Source organism: Prionailurus bengalensis, chromosome A1, assembly GCF_016509475.1.
Source record: "Prionailurus bengalensis isolate Pbe53 chromosome A1, Fcat_Pben_1.1_paternal_pri, whole genome shotgun sequence".
Taxonomy (NCBI): Eukaryota; Metazoa; Chordata; class Mammalia; order Carnivora; family Felidae; genus Prionailurus; species Prionailurus bengalensis.
In genome coordinates this window covers 7,984,382-8,006,322 of record NC_057343.1, presented here as the reverse complement: position 1 = coordinate 8,006,322, position 21,941 = coordinate 7,984,382, and the positions used below count along the sequence as shown (strand labels likewise).

Here is a 21,941-nt window from a genome sequence, read left to right as displayed (position 1 = left end):
AGAGAGAGGGAGACACAGAATCGGAAGCAGGCTCCAGGCTCCGAGCCATCAGCACAGAGCCCGATGCGAGGCTCGAACTCACGGACCGTGAGATCGTGACCTGAGCCGAAGTCGGCCGCTTAACCGACTGAGCCACCCAGGCGCCCCCAAAGCTTTCTTATATGAGGAAGAGACCAAGCTTCTTCAGCTCTATGACCCTAGATGACAGAACTGCTATCTAAGAATGAAAGAAGTCAAGATAGGCAGCTTTCAGCTTGACATAAGGAAACACTTTCTAACGTCCAACGCTGTCCAAAATGAAGTGTCTCGGGACGTGGTGAGTTCCCCGTGTGTCTGGCTATTCAAACATAGGGCAGGTGCTCACTGGGTGGGTTTGGACGAGGTGATGCCTCAGCGTCCTCCCGCTGTTGAGGCTCACCGGAGACTTGGCACGTGTCGCTGTCACTTACCGACATGTGGCTCAGGTTCGTTATGTGCTTCGTACAAACAGCCCACTGGAATAAATTCCATCGTAGGTCGCCTTTTACAGAAAAGTTGCAGAAATCTGATACGGTGCTCGGGGTGGTGCACGTCCAGCTTTGGACCCAGATCGGGGTGATTCCGAAGCCCCCGCTCTTTTCCAACATGACCCTGCCCGGGCTTCTGCCCCAGCCCCCTCGGGGCTTTGTGTGCAATGTAAACCAGAGCTGGGGGGGGGGAGGTGCAGCGTGGCACAGGATTGTGGACTGCAAGCGTGGGGGACCACATTCAGCCGACATACGTTTTGACTGGCAGGCACAGTGCTTTTGGCTGCCAATATTTAATAATTAGAGGACTTCGCATCAAAACCTGCTTCCCTACTTGTCTCCGCAAACTGGAAATTAGCCATCCTGGCCCCTGTTCCACTTGGCAACCGCCGGCCACCCCGAGCAAGGATTGCCTCTCTCAGACCTGGTCCCCACGCGCCCAACGGCCAGCTTTCTCACTGTCTCTCATCCCGCTGCTCCGTTCGTTTGCCTCCCCCGCCCGGCCCCCAGAGGGATGTCACTGTGCGGCGCCCAGTGGGAACCTTTCAAGTGAATGAACGACGGATCATCAGTGTGGGTGTGGGAGAGTGTCTGCTGCGTTTCCTAGATGAGGAGGCTGTGGCCGGAGAGTCCCGTGGTGGCACAGGTTGCCCGTGTAGGATGTGAACAGAGCCCTGGCTGCTGACTCCCTGTGCCCTCGACTGTGGAGGGAACGTTAGCCCGATAGCTGCCCCCTGGGAGAACCCGTGTCCTGGCTGGAGAGGCCTGTGGCCAAGGTCCCCCTGTATTTGCTGGCTGTACCCTTGGCAGGATTTCCAGCCCTGGTAAAACAGGGCTTTCTCTGACCGCCCTGGGTGGGGACGGGGCTGTCACAGAGATGACCACAGGGGCGCTGGTACCTTACAGCAGAGAGAGCTAACTCAGCTGGATTTTAATGGTGAGAATTACCAGTCTCTCGTTTTGTATTTTTCACTTCTGTCAGAAGATCCGTGTTCCCCCTCCTCTGTGCCACCATTTCTCCCATTGAGGTGGGTATTTGAAGGTGGTGTTGCTCCCGAGTCATTCAGGAGGGTTAGGGCCAGATTTCGATTTGGTGGAGAGAGAATGGTCTAGAATCGGGAAAGCTGAATCCAGTTTTGGCTCAGCCCATTAATATTATTCCTGTGCTTGTGGGAAGGCCTCTCCTCTCTGGGCCTCTGTTTCCTCTTCTTTAACATGAGAGACCGGAATAGGATATCGTAAAAGCCTGTTAACAGTTTTGCAACTGATGATTCAGAGGTAGAACTGGGAATAATAGGACTTGGGACCATGGCCAAGATCTCGGCGGTAGAAGAAAGAGTCACAGTAGTGCTTCAGAGCTCCTTGTTTCTTCCTCTCCTCTCTCCTTCATTTCCATTTCATTTCTTTCCTTGCTTCCTGCCATCTGTCCTTTCTTCCACCTTTCCATCTGTCCGTCCTTCCTTCCTTCCTTCCGTCTTTCCTTCTTTCTTTCCTTCCTTCCTGCTTTCCTCCCTCCCTCCCTTCCTTCTTTCCTTCCTTCCATATTTCCTTCTTCCCTTCCTTCCTTCCCTCCCTCCCTCCCTCCCTCCCTCCCTCCTTCCTTCCTTTCCCACTCTTCCTCTCTTCCTTCTTACCATCTTTTCTGTCCTTCTCTTTTCCTTTTCTCTTTGGGATGCTACAGTTGAGGAAGATGAAGAGCTTGACAAAGGTCACTCATTCGGTGAACCCCAAAATCCGCTAAGCAGCTCGGTGTGAACACCCAGGGAGCGGGGTTGCAGGGCGCGGGGGGAAGCCTGAGACCTTGGCCTGCCTTGATCTTGTGGTCGGGTCGAGATTTCCATCTACCCAGCGCTGCACTCTTGTTTAGATCTTCAACTAACTTATCTAGATCTTAGCTGTGGTTTTTAAAGAATGATATTCCCATTCTCCTTTAAGGCACCATTTAGTACTTTCTCCTGTAGTCAGTCTGAGCACGTCTGTGTGGGAGAAGCATGTGCCTTGACCGTACGGCTAGACTACAGCATAAGGACCTTGAGTTCACAGACTGTGCTTTATGCACAGTGCTGGGTACGTGATGTGTCCTGATTTCACCTTTTTTCTTGCTGCTCCTGATGTCTTCTCCAGAAACATTAGCTGGCTCTGTCCAACCAGTGCTGAACGCGGGGCTGAGAGGTGGTTGATTACCCTGATCTACGGCTAGCCACCCATGTTTCAAAGAGCAAGTTCGTGGAAACGCAAGAGGAAGGAACAAGGGCAGACTGTCTTCTGTGTTCTCTTCTCTCCTTTCTAACCCTTGCCCTTTTCTCCTCTCTTGCTATATCCAGTTAGCTGCTGTAATTAGGTCAGTGGGGCCTCGATGTGAGCCCAGGCAAAACCTGTTTCTCTTCTGAAGAAGGGTAGTCAGGAAAGAGCTCTTGTAAACGGAGGCGTTTCTTATTTTGTACCGCACGCGTAATACATTTCAAAATCGTTGAAAGTTTAGGACAGCAGCTGGAGTCTGGAACATGAGGAGCTTTCTGGGTTTGCCTTGCTGTAACAGAAAGATCTGTGTACCGTATCTGACCTAACTGGCAGAAACCTCCAGGCTCTGAGCTGTCAGCACAGAGCCCCATGTGGGGCTCGGACTCAGGAACCGTGAGATCATGACCTGAGCAGAAGTCGGACGCTCCACCGACTGAATTTCAGGAATATCACCATTTATCCTTCCTTCCCTCCTGGCCCGAAGCGACCACTAATCTCCTTCTGTCCTGATCGCTTTGCCTCGTCTGGACATTTCATATAAAGAGAATAATGAAATACGTGGCGTTTTGTCATTAAATATATAAATACATGCTGGCTTTTTTCACTCAGCACGTTTCAAAGCTTATCCACGTTACGTTGTGCCACGTGTCAGCGTTTCATTTCTTTTTGTTGCCTGGATGGCATCCCACTGTATGGCTCTCCGTTTATCAGTACACGGACATCTGAGTTGTTCCCACCTTTTGGCCATGACATTCGTGTACAAGTTTTTGTGCGGACGTAAGTCTTCACTTTCTTGGGAAGATACCTCGGGGAGGAATTGCCGGGTCGTATGGTAACTCTGCGTTTAACCACGTGAAGAAATGCCAGACTGTTTTTCCGAAGTGGCTACGCCATTTTACATTCCCACCAACAGTATATGAGCGTTCCAGTTTCTCCAAATCCTGGCCAGTACTTGTTAGTGTGGGTTGTTTTGTTGTTGTTGTTGTTGTTGTTGTTGTTGTTGTTGTTGTTGCCGCCATCCTACTGGATGTGAAGCAGGATCTTGTTGTAGTTTGGATTTGAATTTTGCTGATGGTCCATGATGTTGAGCATCTGTTTTTGTGCTTCTTAGCCACGGGTGTATCTTCTTTGGAGAAATGTCTATTCAGAGCCTTTTTCCAGGCTGTGAAAAAATAGCCTTTTTCTTTTTTCAAAAATTTTTTAATGTTTATTTTTGACAGAGAGAGAGAGACAGAGCATGAGGGGAGAGGGGGAGAGAGAGAGAGAGAGAGGAAGACACAGAATCCGAAGCAGGCTCCAGGCTCTGAGCTGTCAGCACAGAGCCCGACACGGGGCTTGAACTCATGGACTGTGAGATCATGACCTGAGCTGAAGTCGGATGCTCAACCGACTGAGCCATCCAGGCGCCCCAAAAATAGCCTTTTTCATTAGGCTGTTTGTCTTTATTAATGAGTTGTAAGAGTTCCTCAATTTTTTATTATATTAATAAATTTTATATAATTATATTTAATATAACCTAGGCATAAAATATTGTGCTGTATGTTGTAGATACATATATATGCCTAGGTTTTAATATATTCTAGGTATGTACAAACATATTCTAGATATTCTAGATACAAATCCCTTATCAGATCTATAATTTGCAAATATTTTCTCTCATTCCGTGAGTTCTTTTCACTTTCTTGTTAGTACTGTTTGAAGCACAAAAGTTTTAAATTTTGATGAAGCACAGTTCGTCTATTGTTTTTCTTTTGTTGCTTGTATTGTATGTAAGAACCCAATGCCAAAGCTGAGATCACGAAGATTTACCTCTGTGGCTCTTTGTAAGTTTTAAAGTTTTAGTTTTAGCGTTTAGGGCTTCGATCCATTTCGAGTTAATATCTGTGTATGGTGTGGTGTAAAATACAACCCCATTTCCTTGCGTGTGAAGTTACTTCACCATTTGTTGGAAAGCCCATTCTTTTCCCACTGAATGATCTTGGCACCCTTGCCAAAGCTCAATTGACTGTAGACTCATTGACTTAGTTCTGGAGTCTTAGTTCTACTCCATTGATCTGTGTGTCTGTCCTTATGCCGGTATCACACTGTCTTAGTCACTGTCATTGATAGGCTTAGTAGTAACTTCTGAAATTGAGAAGTGAAAGTCTTCCGACTTTAGTCGTCTTTTTCAAGATTATTTTGGCTGCTCTGGATTCTTTGCAATTTTGAAGTTTAGAATCAGCTTGTCAGGTTAGCTGGAATGCTGATAGGGATTGCATGGAATCTATAGGATAATTTGGGGAGCAGTGCCATCGTTTTTGAAAATTTAAATTCTGGTTAGTTAACAAACACTGGTGTCTTGGCTTTACTAGAACCCAGTGGTTTATCTCTTACACATGACACCCAGTGTTTATCCTGGAAAGTGCCTCCTTAATGCCCATCACCCATTTAACCCATGCCCCACCCACCTCCCCTCCAGCAACCCTAAGTTTGTTCTCTGTATTTAAGAGTCTCTTATGGTTTGCCTCCCTTTCTGTCTTCATCTTCTTTTTCTTTCCCTTGCCCTATGTTCATTTGAGTTTCTCAAATTCCACATATGAGTGAAATCATGTATCTTTTTCTGACTTATTTTGCTTAGCATAATACTCTCTAGTTCCATCCACATTGTTGCAAATGGCAGGATTTCATTCTTTTTCATCGCTGAGTAATATTCCACTGAATATATATATACACCACATCTTCTTTGTCCATTCATCAGTCAGGGACATTCAGGTTCTTTCCATACTTTGGCTCCATCTTAATATCAATCCATGAACATGGGATGCTTCAAAAATTTATTTGTATCTTTTAATTTCTTTCCACAATGTTTTTATAGTTTCAAAGTATAAGTTTTACGCTTCTTGTGCTAAACGTATTCCTGAGTACTTTGTTCTTTTTGATGCTGTGGGAATTGTTTTCTTAATTTCATTTTCAGATTGTTCATTGCAAGTGTATAGAAATATAATTCATTTTTGTATGTTGATCTTAGATCCTGCAATCTTATTTACTGTTCTAATAGTTTTTTTGTAGTGAATTCCTTAGGATTTTCTAAATAGAAGAGTACGTCATCTGAAAACAAAATTTTACCTCTTCTTTTCAAATATGGGTGCCTTTTATTTTTTCTTCTTCTTGCCTAATCGTGCTGGCTAGGATATTGCATTATTTATGATAGCCATTGAGCCTCTAGTGCAGTGTTGAATCGAAATAGTGACCTTGCCTTGCTCCTCATCTTAAGGGGAAAGCATCCAGTATTTCATCATTAGTATGACACTGGTTGTTGGTTGTCAGGTTTTGTTTTGTCTTGGTTTGTTTGTTTGTTTGTTTGTTTCTGCAGATGCCCTTAGCAGGTTGAGGAAGTTCTTTTCTATTACCGGTTTGTTGAGTGTTTCTATCGTGAAAGGGGTTTGGCTTTTGTTAAATGCTTTTTCTGCATCTATTGAAATGATCGTGTGCCTTTTGTTTTGTATTCTACTGATACGGTATATTAACGATGTTGATTTTTGGATATTAAACCAGTCTTGCGTTCCTGGAACAAATCCCACTTAGTTATGATGTATAAGTCTCTTTATATATATTCAATGTGCTAGTGTTTTATTGAGCTTTTTTTGTGTCCACATTCACAAAAGATACTGATCTGTGGTTTCCTTGTGATATCTTTGGTTTCGGTATCAGGGTACCACTACCCTCGTCGAATGAATTGGGAAGTTTCCCCTTCTGTTTTAGAAAAGTTTTTTGAAGAGTTGGTGTTAGTTATTTAAATGTTTGATAAAATTCTCTCGCCATCTGGGCCTGGGCTTTTCTTTGTTGGTAATATTTGGGTTACTAATTCAGTCTCTTTATTTACTATGGGTCTATTTGGGTGGTCTCTTTCTCGTTGAGTTAGTTTCTGTAGTACATGTCTTGGTAGGAACTTGTCCATTTCATGTTACCGAACTTACTGGCAAACAATTACAATGTTCCTTTATAATGCTTTTTATTTTAGTAATTTAGACATTTAGTAATGCCTACTGTTTCATCTCTGATTTATTGATTTGTCTTCTCTTTTTCTTGTCTTGGTTTGTCTGTTTAAAGGTTCTCCAATTTGTGCATCTTTTCAAAGAACTAGCTCTCGGTTTCACGGATTTTGCTCTATTGTTTTTCTGTTCTCTATTTCATTCATTTCTACTCTAATCTTCATTCTCTCCTCCCTTCTGCTCCCTCTCGATTTAGTCTCCTGTTCTTTCCCTAGAGTTCTAAGGTGGAAGAGTGGGTTATTGGTTTGAGATCTCTTACTCCTTTTTCAAGTTGTAGGCATACAACTATAAATTTCCCTCAACACAGCTATAAATTTTCGCTCCAGCCCATACGTTTTGGAATGTGATGTCTTCATTTTCACTCATCTCAAGGTACTTTCTAATTTCCCTTTTGATTTCTTCTTTGCTTCGTTTGCTGGTTAGGAATGTGTTGTTTAATGTGTGCTCCTTCCAAGTTTCTTGCTGTTACTGATTTCTGTTTTCATTCCACAGTAGTTGGAGAACACGCTTTGTCTTATTCCTATCCTTTTATCCATGTTGTGTTCCATGGCCTAGCGTACAGTTTATCCTAGAGAATGCTCGCTGTGTACTTGAGAGGGATGTATATACTACTGTGATGGATCTCTTACAGGTGTCTGTTTGGTCTAGTTGGTTAGTTGTGTTGTTCGAGTCCTCTTTTTTGTTTTCTGTCTAGTCGTTCTGCCGTTATTGAAAGTGGGATATTGAGATTTTCGTCTATGACTGTCGAGTTGTCTATGTCTGTCTTCGTTTCTGTCAGTTTTTGCCTCCTGTATTTTGGTACCCTGTTGTTAGTTGCATATGTTTATAATTATATCTTCCCGATACATTGACCCCATTCTTATTATAAAGTATCCTTCTTTATCTCTAGCAAAATTTCTTGTTTTAGAGTATATTTTATTTAATATTAGTGTAGCAACTTCGGGTTTCTTCTGGTTGCTCCAAAGCTCTGCTTCAAATTTGCAAAGGCTTTGATGGGCCCTATAAGTCAGTGTGGGAATTGCCTCCCCCGGCCCCACAATTTTTTTTTTTTTGCTCGTATTTCAAATGAAATATTTTCCTGATCGACCGACTCTCCTTGGGCACTAAGTATGGTCCACAATATGAGGGACCCGTGTGATATGAAGACTCCTGTGTCTAGAGGGAGCCCTTTTCATGCGATCGGTTCATCCTCCTCACTTCGTCCTCAATCGATTAAAATCACATCCTCCTTTAAAATAATGAGGCGTCCTCATGACCAGGCATCAGAGGTAAAGAAACTGAAATGAAAGGAAATTAGGAAAAATCTCATAAAAATCATACAAATGAGAAGGTGCTCGGAAATAAGATATTTACTTTTGAGCTCCTCTCCAACTCCGCAGAGCTTCCTTGAGTTTTTGGAGTCCTTTGCTTGCTCCGAACCCAGTGGAAGAACTCCCAGGCGATGCCGATGGGACTCCCAGGCATGCTGGGGCTTCTGTGTCTGTGTGCCTTAATGTGCCAGAGCGAGTACATATTTCAAAAGGAAAAATGAAAAACCCGTTTAAAAAAATAGATGTCATACCATTCAGAGCAAGGGTCCCCGTTTGATCTTTCTCTGTGTCTGAGCCCGCTTGTTGTCCTGAAGGATGTAGCCCAGATACTCGCATCGGATGAGAAAACCTCCTGTTCTGTGCCAGTTTCCTCTCATGGCTTTGAGCTCTGCAGGCTCAGAGAGGGGAGGGTGGCACGACCTCCACCTAGCTGTGCGTCGGCGCGAGTCCCTGGTGACAGCATGTCTGCGCTGCCAGAACACCGACAATCTTTGGAGCAGCTCTTCCTCACTCGACAACCAGCCAATTTGGCCTCAGGAAACCACTCTGCAGTGCTGGCGGGGTTTAGAAGTCATTTTTAATTTTGTGACAAAGACAAACGCGTCCTCTGGGAGTTGTAAGTGGTTTTACTGGTGATATTAATGGAACCGTGACCTCTTCTGTATCTATGGTCCTACAAAACAAAAAATGTTTGTATTAGAATATGTCAGGCAAGTTCATTCTTGGCCCTTCCTTGAAGCGAATTGCAGAGGAAGTATATACTATTAATAAGCCCAGAGCATATTGTGTGCGTGTGTGTGCGCGCGCGTGTGTGTGTATCCGCAGTCATCAGCCGATTTGCAGACACGGTGGATTTTAATGCTGCTGTTGACTTGATACAAATGATGTGTCTTGCATTGTGTTGGGACGGACGCAATTCACTGAAGTTTTGAACAGAACCGTGGTGCGCCCAGAGCTGGTATGGGTATTGGCTTTTAAAGGCCAATAGCTGTAGTAAAATTCAAGCGTTTGGGCGACCCAAAGCGACAAAAGGAAAGGAGAAATTCAAAGGCACGGTGAGTTTACCTCTTCTGTTTTCATTTGGGATTGGCATTCATTAGCCTAGAAATGACCGCACTGATGTTTACTGTTTCCTGCACAAACTTTTTATGCCAGGGCCCTTTGTTGAAAACTATTGCTTAAGGAGACAGCAAATTAAATGTGAAGGATCTACAGTTCAGTTACATGAATTAAACCATTTCCTGGTGTTTGTGTTTACCTTGGATCTCACAAAGAAGACAAAAATACAGACTCACGGGAGGAAGGAAAGGAATGATCAAATCCCAATAGTTTCTGGCTGAAAGTCTAGTTCAGCAACTTTATTTAGGGGAGGAATTTTGTGCTGATAAGTGAATCTTTGTCTCTGCATAATTAACTTTTCCTCCCTCCGTATGTCGCTACGCCCACTGAGCTCTCCCGGTAGAAATATCATACTAACTGTGCAGTTAACGTCCCATTCTGTTGTGCAAAACTGAAATAAATCCAATGCAGAATTGATAGTTTTCCTCAAGTAAAAATGGACGCTGCTTTAGAATTCGAGACCTACCTTCAATAATTCAAAATGTTATTGTGAAATAACATATGCTCGTTCTAGACCGTCTGACAGTCTATAAAAAGGTAAACAAGAAAATAATCTGTAAAGCCACTCCTCAAACATTTTAGTGTATTCATTTGTCTTTTTCCTACGCCATATATGAATGTGTATTTCTGCCTTTTATCGTTAAGATCACGGGTATAATTTGTGATTTTCGTATACCCTAACACCTACTGTCCCTAAGTTCAAATCTCTCATAATAATAAGAAAAGCCACAGTTAGCACGCCTATAGTGGTCACTGTCTGCCAGGTAAGTGTTCTTCATGTAACCCTCATAAGAACCCTTTGACGTTCATTTTGCAGATGAAGGACAGAGGCTAAAATGATTGGCCTGTGTGCTCTTAACCACCATGATCTGTTGCTTCCCTCTGACTCAGCCTCGTAAGGGCCTTGTGCCCAGGCTTCCCCTCACCGCCCTGGCCCCTTGGTGATTGTCCTCTTCTCAGAACTGCTCCATTGCCAGACAGTAGGACACAGGGCACATCCTTTCCCCACTGAATGTCTGAGAATCAGCCTCAGTCTCTGAGGAGCGATTGCCAGATGCAGCCCTTCCTGAGCGGGGCGGGGGGGGGGGGGTGGGGGGGGCAGGGGGAAGGGGGGGAGGGGAGGGGGAATGCCAGCCCCGAGGGTGGGGACGGGGGAAGGAGGTCAGGAGGTCTCCAGGCCTGGCTCTGCTCACGTCGCTTCACATATTTACACCTCTGTCTTCTCATCTGTGAAAGGAGGGTTGTTGGGTAGCCCTTCATCCATTTTGTTCATTTGTTCGCTCGTTTGGTCATTCGTTCGTTCAGTGCACGTCAGACGGGGATGACTACAGTCTGTTTCTTCTCCTCTAGGAATTCTCCATCCAACGTGTAGCCGGAGAAGTAACCTGTCCTTTCAGCATCCAGTATTTGAAGTGGGATAGCCCAGGAGGAAAGCCCAGAGGGTGGGCTGGGCGGAGAAAGGGTGTAAGGAAGGGGCCGGCCCAGCACGCTTCCCAGAGGACAAGGAGGAGTTATTTAGAAATCTAGGGCATGTGAGCTGGGCTGTGATAATAGGGTCTTTCTAGTATCTAGTGTGTACCAAATGATTCCATCTTAAGCAGGCTCCAGCAGTATCGTCTTTTTTGCAGGGGTTGGGGGATCAAAACTACAGGAATTTATTGTCTCACGTTCTAGAAACTAGAAGATGAAGCCAAGGTGTCAGAGGGCCACGCTACCTCGGACACCGGCAGGGGGACCCTCCCTGGCTTCTTCCTACCTTGTGGTGGTTGCTGGTGATCTTGGCCTCCCCTGACTTGCACCCGCGGCTCTCCAGTCTCTCCCTGGGTCTTCATGTGGCTTCTCCCTCCGACGTCTGTCAACGTAGGCCCGTCTTCTTATGGCCACCAGTCGCACCAGAGTAGGGGCCCGCCGTGCGTAACTGATAATTTCGTGGGCAGTGGTTCCGTTTGACCCAAACGAGGTCACACTCTGAAGTCCTGGGGGTCAGGGCTTCAACCTTGTGTGTTTTGGGGGGACACGGTTCTACCCATGACAACCTCATGGCCACCAGCTAGTCTAGGCAACCACTGCCTACTTCTTCCTCTGTTTCTTTCCATTCTCCATCCGGCCTCCAGAGTGAGCTTCCTAAAGTACAGCAAGCAGGCGGGGACCTAGTTGGGTCTTTCAGGCCCAGATGGAGAGAGTAGACGCTGGGGTTCTTTCCGTCTGGGCGTGTAAGGCTGGAGTCAAGGGCAGAAGATGGGAGCACAGCGACTCCTGAAGAGGTCATGAAATGGCAGCGGGCTCTTGAGGGCAAGGGCAAGGTAGACCGTGCAAATGTTTCTAAGACATATGATGCCTTTCTGGTCCCCAGAGGAACCACAGGGAAGCTGAACAGGTGGTTTGAATCCTTCTGGCCCCTGAGACTTGGCCAGATGCCATACTTTTTAAGGGTGGTATCTGGGTGATGGTTTAAAGTCTTTTCCAGTCCTTTTGCGTGCACTGGCACACGTTATGCCATTCGTAGATATGTAGTGCGTGCCAGAGACCTCTGATGTGCCTGTGAGGTGAATGTGGTCTTCAACACTGCTCCTCCAACCTTTCCCCTTGTCCTAAGCAGCTCAGAGCTTCTCGTTCATGATTAGTCTGCTGGGGACGGTCTTGAAGTCAGGCTTCTGTCATTCAAATGCGAATCCTGTCTCCAAGTTGATACGTCTGCATTACCTCTCTCTGCCAGCCATCTGTGCTCCAAAGTCAACTGACCATCGCATCCAGGGCCCTTTGACTCCTTACGAAGGCTCCGGAGGGCGCTTCCTGAGGCACTTAGCGTAGCTGTGGCAAGAAGTTCATGCAGAATACTCGCCTTGCTTTTTCCCTGCGCTTTCACGGTTTCTTTCCCATAGTGACCTAAACCCACCGCCACCCGGCCCGTTTCACAATTGCATATCGGGGCATCAGGGGCAATCTGACCCCAGGCCAGGAACAGAAGAAGGAACCTGGTTCGCTATAGAAGCATTCTTTTCCTGGGCAAAAACAGAGGGCCAAATTCAGAGACGAGAATGTGTGAATTTATGGGTCACGTGATGGGGGACCTTTGACATGACCATACTGTCTCACCAGCCATAATGTCTACACGTTCTTCATACAACCACTTATATGTATGTTTTGTTTTGTTTTTTGTTTTTTTGCATTTTCTTCTCATTCAGATACAGATAGACCTTTCTTAGAGATGCACAGTGAAATACCTGAAATTATATATATGACTGAAGGAAGGGAGGTCGTCATCCCCTGCCGGGTCACGTCACCTAACGTCACTGTTACTTTAAAAAAGGTAAAGCCGAGCAATGCTTCTCTCAGAATACCTTTACTGCAAATGAGCATGGTGAATTCGTCATTTTATCGCTCTGGAATGGTTTTCTTACAGACATTCGGGCTGCTCAGTGGACTTTTCTGGAGTGTCTTTTGACTATAAAGGATGAGTGCTAGACGTCCTACCCATGCATGTATTTAAATGAAATAAAATGATAACGTGGGCATAAATGCGTGTGACTATAATGAAAGAACTAAAATTGTGGGAATGTTTCTATATTGCCACAAATCCAAATGTCTGCAGATGTGGGGGAAAAAAAAAACCCAGTTCTCTTGCTTCTGTGAGTCAGTAGCTTGGCAGAGAGCAGTTCATCTAGATTTTTGCCGAGGACGGAACGATGAGACAAGTGCCTATGGAGCCACCACCTTTAGTTTGAGTCGCGAAGTTCCTGGTAACAACAAGCTTATCTCCTGCTGGGCGTCCAAACTTAGCTGCTTAGGAAAAGGGAAAAGAGGGGGAGAGAAAGTTATGCTTGAGATTTTTTTTATTCTTTATACCGTGTTATAAATTATGCACGTGGAGAAGGAAAAAGATTTGGAGTCGAGTCTAATAAGGACAAGGACTAAAATGTGACATTCCGGCTAATTCATCGGCAAGAAGAGTTTGGGAGTGGACTAGGGTTGAAAGTTGGACAAGAACTCCCCAGGTGGAAAGCTGTGGTGACTCCTAAGAGCTTTGAGCTTTAAAGGGGACAGTGAAGGCTGTCCCAAGGCAGCACCAAGGCAGCACCCAGCACGACGGCTCACACTGGGGGTACTCTGGAGGAGTTTGGTGATGGTGGTAGTCGAGCTGGAAAAGTTCAGAGTGATTTTCGCTATCACTGTTGACCTTGAATCCTGGAGTATGAGGGAAGCGTCTTCTTCCCTTGCCTTCACTTTCCTATGTTACTGATTTGATAGAAGCCCTCGGTATAGTCCATCGGTGACAGGTCTTGGCTTCCATTGTATCCGTGTGTCACCACCCATGTTGAAAAGCAGTATATTTCAGCGCTGGAAATGGCCAGAGGAGCTAACCCAACTGGTGGAAGGAAAAACTGAGGTTCTGGAGGAGTTGAAGACCCTCCCACCGCAGGCCACAATGGCCATCGGAATCCGTACCTTGACTCCTCCTTCCATGACCTTGCCACCTTTGCTAATGGTTTAGTTGGTACAGGAGAAAGGCCAGCGTGGTTAAGAGCAGAGCCCTGTGGCACGCTGCCTGGATTCTTACCACCCGACCACTTAGCCTGCCGGGCAAACTGGCTAGTTATCGGAACTCCCTCCGCCTCAGTTTCCTCACTGGAGATATAGGAGTGGTTACAGTAGCACCCGCCTCACGTGGGTGTCAGGAAGTAGCTGAGGTGATGCATTAAAAGCCCTTGGCACAGTTCCTGGCCCAAACTGAGCCCCCATTCGAGGGTATCTGTCTAACACGTTAATACTCAATGCTTGATTGATTATCCAGTGATATTTCTTATCAAGCATGGTATCCATTCCTCTTAGTTTGACGTAATAATCGCTCTGTGATTAATATAGCACGTCTCTGTTTCGTGCAAGCCCCTTGCCTTTTTGCTCTAACGCAGATCGCTGGTCTGTTGTAAGAAACACTCCCAGATTCCCACGTGTACAAATTTGAGGAGGAAGTTTGTTTTCTCGGTTTTTCTACCTAAGATCTCTAATACACACAAGCAAGAGAGCAAGGCATAGTGTTCTAATAGGGGTTTAGGTTTGCCCCGTATACACTGGAACGAGTCTGTGTTGCCCTAAAGTTGCTCTAAGATCTCCGCCCCCCCCCGCCCCCCGCTTCTCCTCTTAACCCTTTTTTTTTTTCAACGTTTTTATTTATTTTTGGGACAGAGAGAGACAGAGCATGAACGGGGGAGGGGCAGAGAGAGAGGGAGACACAGAATCGGAAACAGGCTCCAGGCTCCGAGCCATCAGCCCAGAGCCTGACGCGGGGCTCGAACTCATGGAGCGCGAGATCGTGACCTGGCTGAAGTCGGACGCTTAACCGACTGCGCCACCCAGGCGCCCCCTCCTCTTAACCCTTTTAACTTGCTGTCCCCTCCCTCTCCTCTCCCCATGGCCAGCGGTGGCAGAGCCAAGGTCACCTGGAGACAGCCTCCCCGTACAGTCCTTTCTTTTGAGGCCGCTCATCCTCCTGTCCCTTTACGACACACGTAGCCACCACCGTAGCTGATGAGCTCTTGTCACCTCTGAACAAAGTTTCTTTGTCAATGGAATACTATTAGTGGCGGTAAGGGTAGATGAGAGTAAGAGAATCTTAGTCGAAAACCTTAAAGGAGACTTCAGTATATTTTTCAGTTGGGCTGAGGAAGTCCATCAGCAAACCTTCCTTTTAGATTCAGCACATGCTTGTGTTCGGCTACGCTGTTTGAGTTTTATTTATTGGACAGAGAGAGCGAGCCCGAGTAGGGGAGGAGCAGAGAGAGGGAGAGGGGGAGAGAGCATCCCAAGCGAGCCCGGCACTGTCAGCACGGAGCGCGACGCAGGGCTCGGACCCACGAACCGGGAGATCACGACCTGGGCCGAAACCCAGAGTCAGACGCTTAACCGACTGAGCCACCCAGGCGCCCCTGCGTTCACCTGCTGTTAAGGCATCAGAAATTTCAATCCCTGACTTCAATTTTCCCGACCTTTTCCCTTCATCGTGTGCACCGAATTAGAGGAGAAGGTTCTTTCTCTCCCACCTAGCATTCCTAAGTTTGCAGATGGAATCACGATTTACTGAAACACGAAGTGCGTCCCTCACTTGCGTGCAGGTCTTCAGAAACAGGCTGCAGTTCCTCTCAGAGTTAAGAAGCACAGACATAGACCAACACAGACGTGCTCTCGGAGACAGGGCACTGGTGACTTTTCACATAGGAATTTCTGCCATAGAGTCACAAATCCCGGCCAGATTAGCTCCTTCAGCAAGCAATATAAATAACTGATAAACGGAGGAGCGAACGCAAGGTGCACTTTCTTAAAAGAAGACAGAAAAGAATCGGAAACTTCTTCAGGGCAGTTTGGCCTTTTCCTTTATAATCTGTCGTGGGAAGGTAGTCTGATTCTTTTTCCTTTTTTAGCGGGAGATAAGTCACAGTGGTAGCCAGGGTGCTCTGCCTCTGAAATTGGGCTGGCGATCTGGCATCGGGGGAATTTGGCTGGACCACTCAGTATGCAGCAATGCCCCTTAGTAAAGCCTGACCTCGAGGCGGGTTGTTTATATCGCCGTCTTCAAAAATAAAGTCCTTGGCGTCCAGCAGAAGGCATAAGGGCCAATCAAATCATGGATGCCTTTCTTCCGTTTGGACTCACTGTGTTTGGGAATGCTTCTGAGAATTTGAGAGCACTTCATTCATGACAGCGCTCTGCATCTGTTTGCAGCTGTGGCTGCTGTCCGTTTCGTTGGCGTTTTCCCTCCCAGACGATAACCCCAGCGAGAGCCAAGTCAATGGTGTGCATCTCCAAGGACTTGGAATTATCTACGGTCCTCTTAGGACAGCCACCTCTTTACGAAGTCATGCAAAAATGGGAGGACAAGTTATGGCTTATTAAAAGCTCCAGATGATGGGACTCGGGAGGGTAACCTGGCAGCCCCAGAGGAAAAATTCCTCAGTGGTTTCTCTACCGAATGTCAGGCCAGTCTGTTGCAAGGCCGATTCCCGGAGGCCGAGTGATAAGGGCTCCCACTGGAAGTCTGACGTGACAGCTGGGTCCGTCCTGGGTGGGTGCGGCTCGTCACTGAGGCTGATGATGAATTCTTATAATAATTACTGTAATTTATCATCATCGTGTGTTTCTTGCTACATGCGAAGAAAACGAAAAAGCCAATTAGCACAGACTAGAGTTTTTACCTGTACTGTTTGCATCTTCGGTGAAAATTATGTTTTCAGAAGCCATCGGTGAAGCCGTATCGCCACGGTGCTGGTGCGATTTTGTTCAAGCCCATCTCTTTCTTTTCAGTTTCCACATGATACTCTGATCCCTGATGGAAAACGAATAACCTGGGACAGCAGGAAGGGTTTCATAATAGCAAACGCCACATACAGAGAAATAGGGCTTCTGGTGTGTGAAACAACAGTCAACGGACATCTGTACAAGACAAACTATCTTACCTATCGACAAAGTAAGTGGTGTTCCAGAGGCATGGACGTGAGCCAAAATGCTCCAGCGTGTATCTGCTTAATGAAACTTTGATTAAAAAAATTTTTTTAACGTTCATTTATTTTTGAGACAGAGAGAGAGCACGAACGGGGGAGGGTCAGAGAGAGAGGGAGACACAGAATCTGAAACAGGCTCCAGGCTCTGGGCTGTCAGCACAGAGCCCGACGCGGGGCTCGAACCCACGGGCCGTGAGATCATGACCTGAGCCGAAGTCGGACGCTTAACCGACTGAGCCACCCGGGCGCCCCTGGAACTTTGATTTAAAAAAAAAATCTCATTTCTTGTGCTTGCAGCCAATACAATCATAGATGCCCAAATAAGCACTCCAAGCCCAGTCAAGTTGCTACGAGGTCGCATTCTTACTCTCAACTGTACAACTACCACTGCCTTGAACACGAGAGTTCAAATGACCTGGAGTTATCCCGGTGAAGTGAGTGACGTTTTTTTCTATTTCTCCCGTAGGGCGATATTTATTTTTGGTGAGTGAAATGCCACTGCGTTTTTGAGGTGGGAAAAATCAGGATATTCCGACTCCTGTGGCAGTTGGAGTCAACAGGGAAGCTGTGGGTTTGCTGGGATGCTTTCCTGGTCTGACTTTTGGGAGTATGTGTGCACAGATACGGTCTTTTGATGTCTGGAGGTTTTGTTTTGAAGTGTCTAGGCTGGTATTTCTATCGCATGATTCCGGGTGGAAGAGGGGATTGTCTCATCCCTGGAAACTTTCTCTGGGGTTTAGAGATGAGAGAGAAATTTATCACTAGATGCCAGGCAGGGACTGTCTTTTGTAAGAACAACAACAAAAAGTTGTTGTCAGCGCATTAATTGAAGATACTGGCCGACAGTCAGGCACCTGATCGGAGCGTGTTTGGAAAGGGGAGATATTACAGCCCAGCCATCCCGTACTCCATCTGTGAAGTGACAGAGGGGCAGTGCTGTCCTTCAGAAAAACGAGAAGAACAAAGGCCAAGTCGGGTTTCCTCATTCAAAGCAAACATCCTTGCAAACAATCGTCTGAAAATGTGTAGATGGGGAGTCTGTGATCAACGGTTAAGAAACTCGAACTGTCCCCGCGGCACCCGCTTGCCGTGTGTTAGTATGATTGACGCGGCACAGCCCAAGCTCGGTGATGTTTCTGGGTTTTGGTAGAAATCAAATATTCTCCATAAACGCCAGGAGGGAAGAAACTCTTGACCTGCTAGTGGCTCTACTCTAAGAGGGTGATGCTACATCTACTGATGGCCAGTTACCTTCTAAGATGGCGCTGTCTAGTAGAACTTTCTGTGATTGAAAGATCTTTGCTGCCTAACATAGTAACCACTAGCCCCATATGACTAATGAGCACTCAGAATGTGGCTGGTGTGAGTAAGGAATTGGATTTTTAAACTTTATTTTATTTTTTCAAAATTTTTATGTTTGTCTTACTTTTTGAGAGAGAGAGAGAGAGAGAGAGAGAGAGAGAGAAGCAGCTCCAGGCTCTGAGCCCTGAGCACAGAGCCCGACATGGGACTCAAACTCAAAAACTGTGAGATCATGACCTGAGCCACAGAAGTCAGACGCTCAGCTGATGGAGCCACCCAGGCGCCCCTTTGATTTTAATTTTGATAGCTAGGTGTGGCTGATGGCTGCAGTGTTAGACCAAAGCAGATATCTGAACCCCAGGGTCAGCTGTTTTCCAAAGACAGAAACAATACCAATGTTATTCAACTTTGAGAAGCCAAGAGTTCTCTAAGCGAGAAGACAGAAGTAATACCTACAAAGACCGAGGGCTTTTCCGTAACTCTATTTAGGGGACCGACTGTCTGATTTTTGACGGTGGTGATTGCCATCTTCCTTCTGGTTTCTGCTGAGAAGGAAGACAGTGGCCTAACCGTGTGTCTGTTTCAACAGGGCAATGCAAGGACAGGTGGGTAGAAGTTTCTTAAACATGGCACAGACGAGTGCTAAGTTGAAGACCCAAAGACCAGTTCTGCACAGCTTCCAAAGTCTTTCTTTTCCATGCCTCCTCATGGGGAAGGATGGAGAGGGAGAAAAAACATATTATGTGTTATAAAATATAATGCTAAAACACGGGGGCGGGGAAGGAACAATGAAAGGAAAAGGCAATGTGATCTCATCTTCTCAAAACCAGGAAGGAGTCATTGTGGCCAATTGACACCCGCTGAGCCCCGGGGCCTGCTCTTGGTGTTCAGTGAGGCAAACACGGGACAACATCCCACCGCTGCCACCGCCGGTGGCTAGGTGGCTTTGCCCGTCCTCAGATCCATTTGGTGTGATTTGGCCGAAGTTGGAGAGCATCGCCCAAAGAGCGAGATCGCGAGGCCAGGACGGTTACAGCTTTCGTGCGTGCAGCCAGGACTCGGGACTGTCTCCTTCATTTCTAGGAAGAGAGCGAAAGAAAACCCACGTGGTGTTCTATTCGAGAAGCAGTCATTACGCCAGGCACTAAAGATAACGATTGCCTGAGTTAGTGATATCTACGCACAGAGAACTGGTGACTGTTTAGAGGGCTGTGTGCTTAGAGGGAAGGCACTAGATTGACACTCAGAAGGCCTGAGTTTCCAGCCCATCGTGGTCTCTGACACTTCAGTTTCTTCACCTGTCAAAGGGCAGCGAGGCTGCCCATCTCCCCGGGTTGTTGGGAGAAGCCGTTGAGATGATGCACGTGAACGTCCGTCTGGAGAAAACGAAGTGCTAACAAATGTTACGGGGGCAGGTATTCGAAACGCATGGAGACAGAGAGAGAGTTTCCAAACATCTTGCCATTAGATAGGTTTGCTTCTCGGCATAAAATGTTGCTCTCCGTCATAACCTGAGAAATGCTGTACCCTCGCGGGTGAACAAGACTGTTTCTACATTTGTTCTGCATTTTCTTTCTAGGCAAAGAAGAGAGCTTCTATAAGGCAACGAATTGGCCGACGCAGTTCCGATGCTAATGTGTTCTACAGTGTTCTTATGATATACAATGTGCAGAACAGAGACAAAGGACTTTATACTTGTCATGTGAAGAGTGGCCCGTCATTCAAATCCGTTAACACCTCAGTGCATGTATATGGTAAGCAAATTCATCCTCGACTTTCTGATCGTGGTGGGTTTGGGGCAGGCGCTATAAAAATGTACATTCTCTTTTGGCCAAGAGGCACCCTATCATGAGCGATACAGTTTGCTCCCCCTCCTAGCCTCTGCCAAAAAGCAAATCGCTTTAAGTGCTCTTTAAATTTAATATTTTCGAATTGGACAGAGGATCTTTTCCTTTCCAGTAAACTGTGGTTAATAATTCAGTAAGATCATGTTATAATCTCTATTAAATTCTTTTTCTCATCTTCCATATGAACAAACCAGAAAAACATGGACAGATTTTCCTTTATTCTCTGGAGGAAATCTCTCAGGTACCCCTAGGATTTAGGGAAATGAAAATGTGGTGTGATAAATTACTTAGAATTGATGTGATTTTTTTATCCCTGGTTTTAGTCTCATGAAATCCTAATGTTGTCGCTTAATTCCAACAGGCAAATTCTGTAAAGAAAATACTTAAACCTCTTTAGAGTCCCTGAAAACCTTACTTATTTCCACTGTTGAAAAACGGTGAGGGGCAGAATCTATGGAACAATGCTGCCAGTGGCCTTTGATATTCTTTTTCCTTTAATTTTTTAAATGTTTATTTTATTTTTCAGAGAGAGAGAGAGAGAGGAAGGGAGGGAGGGAGGGAGGCAGAGAAAGAGAGGGAGACAGAATCCGAAGCAGACGCCAGGCTCTGAGCTGTCCACACAGAGCCCCGACGGGGGGCTTGAACTCACGAACCGCGAGGTCATGACCTGAGCCGAAGTCGGCCGCTTAACCGACTGAGCCACCCAGGCGCCCCTTTTGGGATTCTTTTGACTTTCTCCAGTCAGTTTTTGAAATCAGATCGGTTATTTTCAGGTGCCCGAAGACTTTCTTCCGTCATACTCACGTTGGGCAAGCAGGTCTTTAGAAGTTTCTGTACTCTTCTCTTACTGTGATGTGGATATGTGAGGAGTTCTGCTTTCTGCTGCCCTGCCTCTGCTTTTCTGTTTGGCTTGCAGCCATTCGATGCGAAGTGTTTTCACCGGTGGGGGTGCTTCTAAATTATTTTATTCCTGGATCGATATTGGGGCTCATCGATAGGCTTGGTCAGAATTCAGTGCCATTGGGTCATTGCTGGCAACCGTCCTTGAATGAGGCAGTGAGTTGGATTGTTTTTGTTCTGGTCAAGATAAACGTAGTCTTTTCTAATCTATTTTATCACCTCTCCTTTCAAAGATAAAGCGTTCATCACTGTGAAACATCGAAAACAGCAAGTGTTGGAAACTGTTGCTGGCAAGCGGTCTTACAGGCTGTCTGTGAAAGTGAAGGCATTTCCCTCGCCAGAAGTCCTGTGGTAGGACCATAATTATTTTCCTATCAGTTTAAGATATGCCGTGTTAAGTAGGAAGATGCAGGAGCCCAGTGACTTGAATTCCTGAAAAAAATAGCAAGATAATAAGTTCCCCAGACAGCGGTAGAAAGCAGAGAACTCTGTGGATTTCTGGGCCAGGAGGGAAGGAGGTAGACCGGGCCGGAGGGGAGGCGACACGGTGTGTCACCAGAGACGGAGCAAGGGATTCGGTGTTTCTGAGTTCTCAGTTCAGGTTAGCCGTTCACTCCCTGTGACTGAATTTCTGCAACTCTAAGCCTCTCTATGATGTCAACGTCCTTTGAATGGAGTGTGTTGGGCAATGGATAGGAAGCATCTTGAATATGTAACATGCTCTAGTAACCCTGAAGAAGCAGGCCCTTGTAATGAGGATAATAATTCTTTTATTATCTGAAAATAATTCTTTTATACACAGCTGGGATGAAAGTTCCAGTCTTGTTTTAAAAGTAAACAAACATTAATAGAGACAAGACTTATTCAGTTGCAGGGGCGGACGAATGGACCTACTTGAACTAATTAAGGGGTTTTTTTTGGCTCGAAGTTTGCATGTTCAGAAACTCCTGAAGCAGGTTTTTTGTGTTTTTGTTTTTTTTAATGTTCGCACAACACCTGATGTAAAACAATGTAATCTGTTGATAATCTGCAGTCATTCTGTGAAATCATTTCTGAACACCAGTATCTTTGGCCCAGACCGTTACATTTTAAACAAAGAGTCCGGTGGGAAACCGATTAGGAAAACAACCCAGACAATATAGAAGCGGTACCACCGTAGAATCACCTTCACCAGCCCTTATTTTGCTGGTGC

General features: G+C 46.0%; 1 protein-coding gene across 1 annotated transcript in view; it reads left to right on the top strand.

Moving 5' to 3' along the window:
* FLT1 (fms related receptor tyrosine kinase 1) overlaps positions 1–21,941 on the top strand; it is a 176,925-nt gene that overhangs the window by 38,173 nt on the left and 116,811 nt on the right. Inside the window, exons 4-8 of the mRNA XM_043575963.1 lie at positions 12,393–12,517; positions 16,504–16,666; positions 16,998–17,134; positions 19,582–19,756; positions 20,983–21,100. Coding sequence (XP_043431898.1) covers positions 12,393–12,517; positions 16,504–16,666; positions 16,998–17,134; positions 19,582–19,756; positions 20,983–21,100 — 718 coding nt within the window. The remainder of the gene's footprint in view (positions 1–12,392; positions 12,518–16,503; positions 16,667–16,997; positions 17,135–19,581; positions 19,757–20,982; positions 21,101–21,941) is intronic.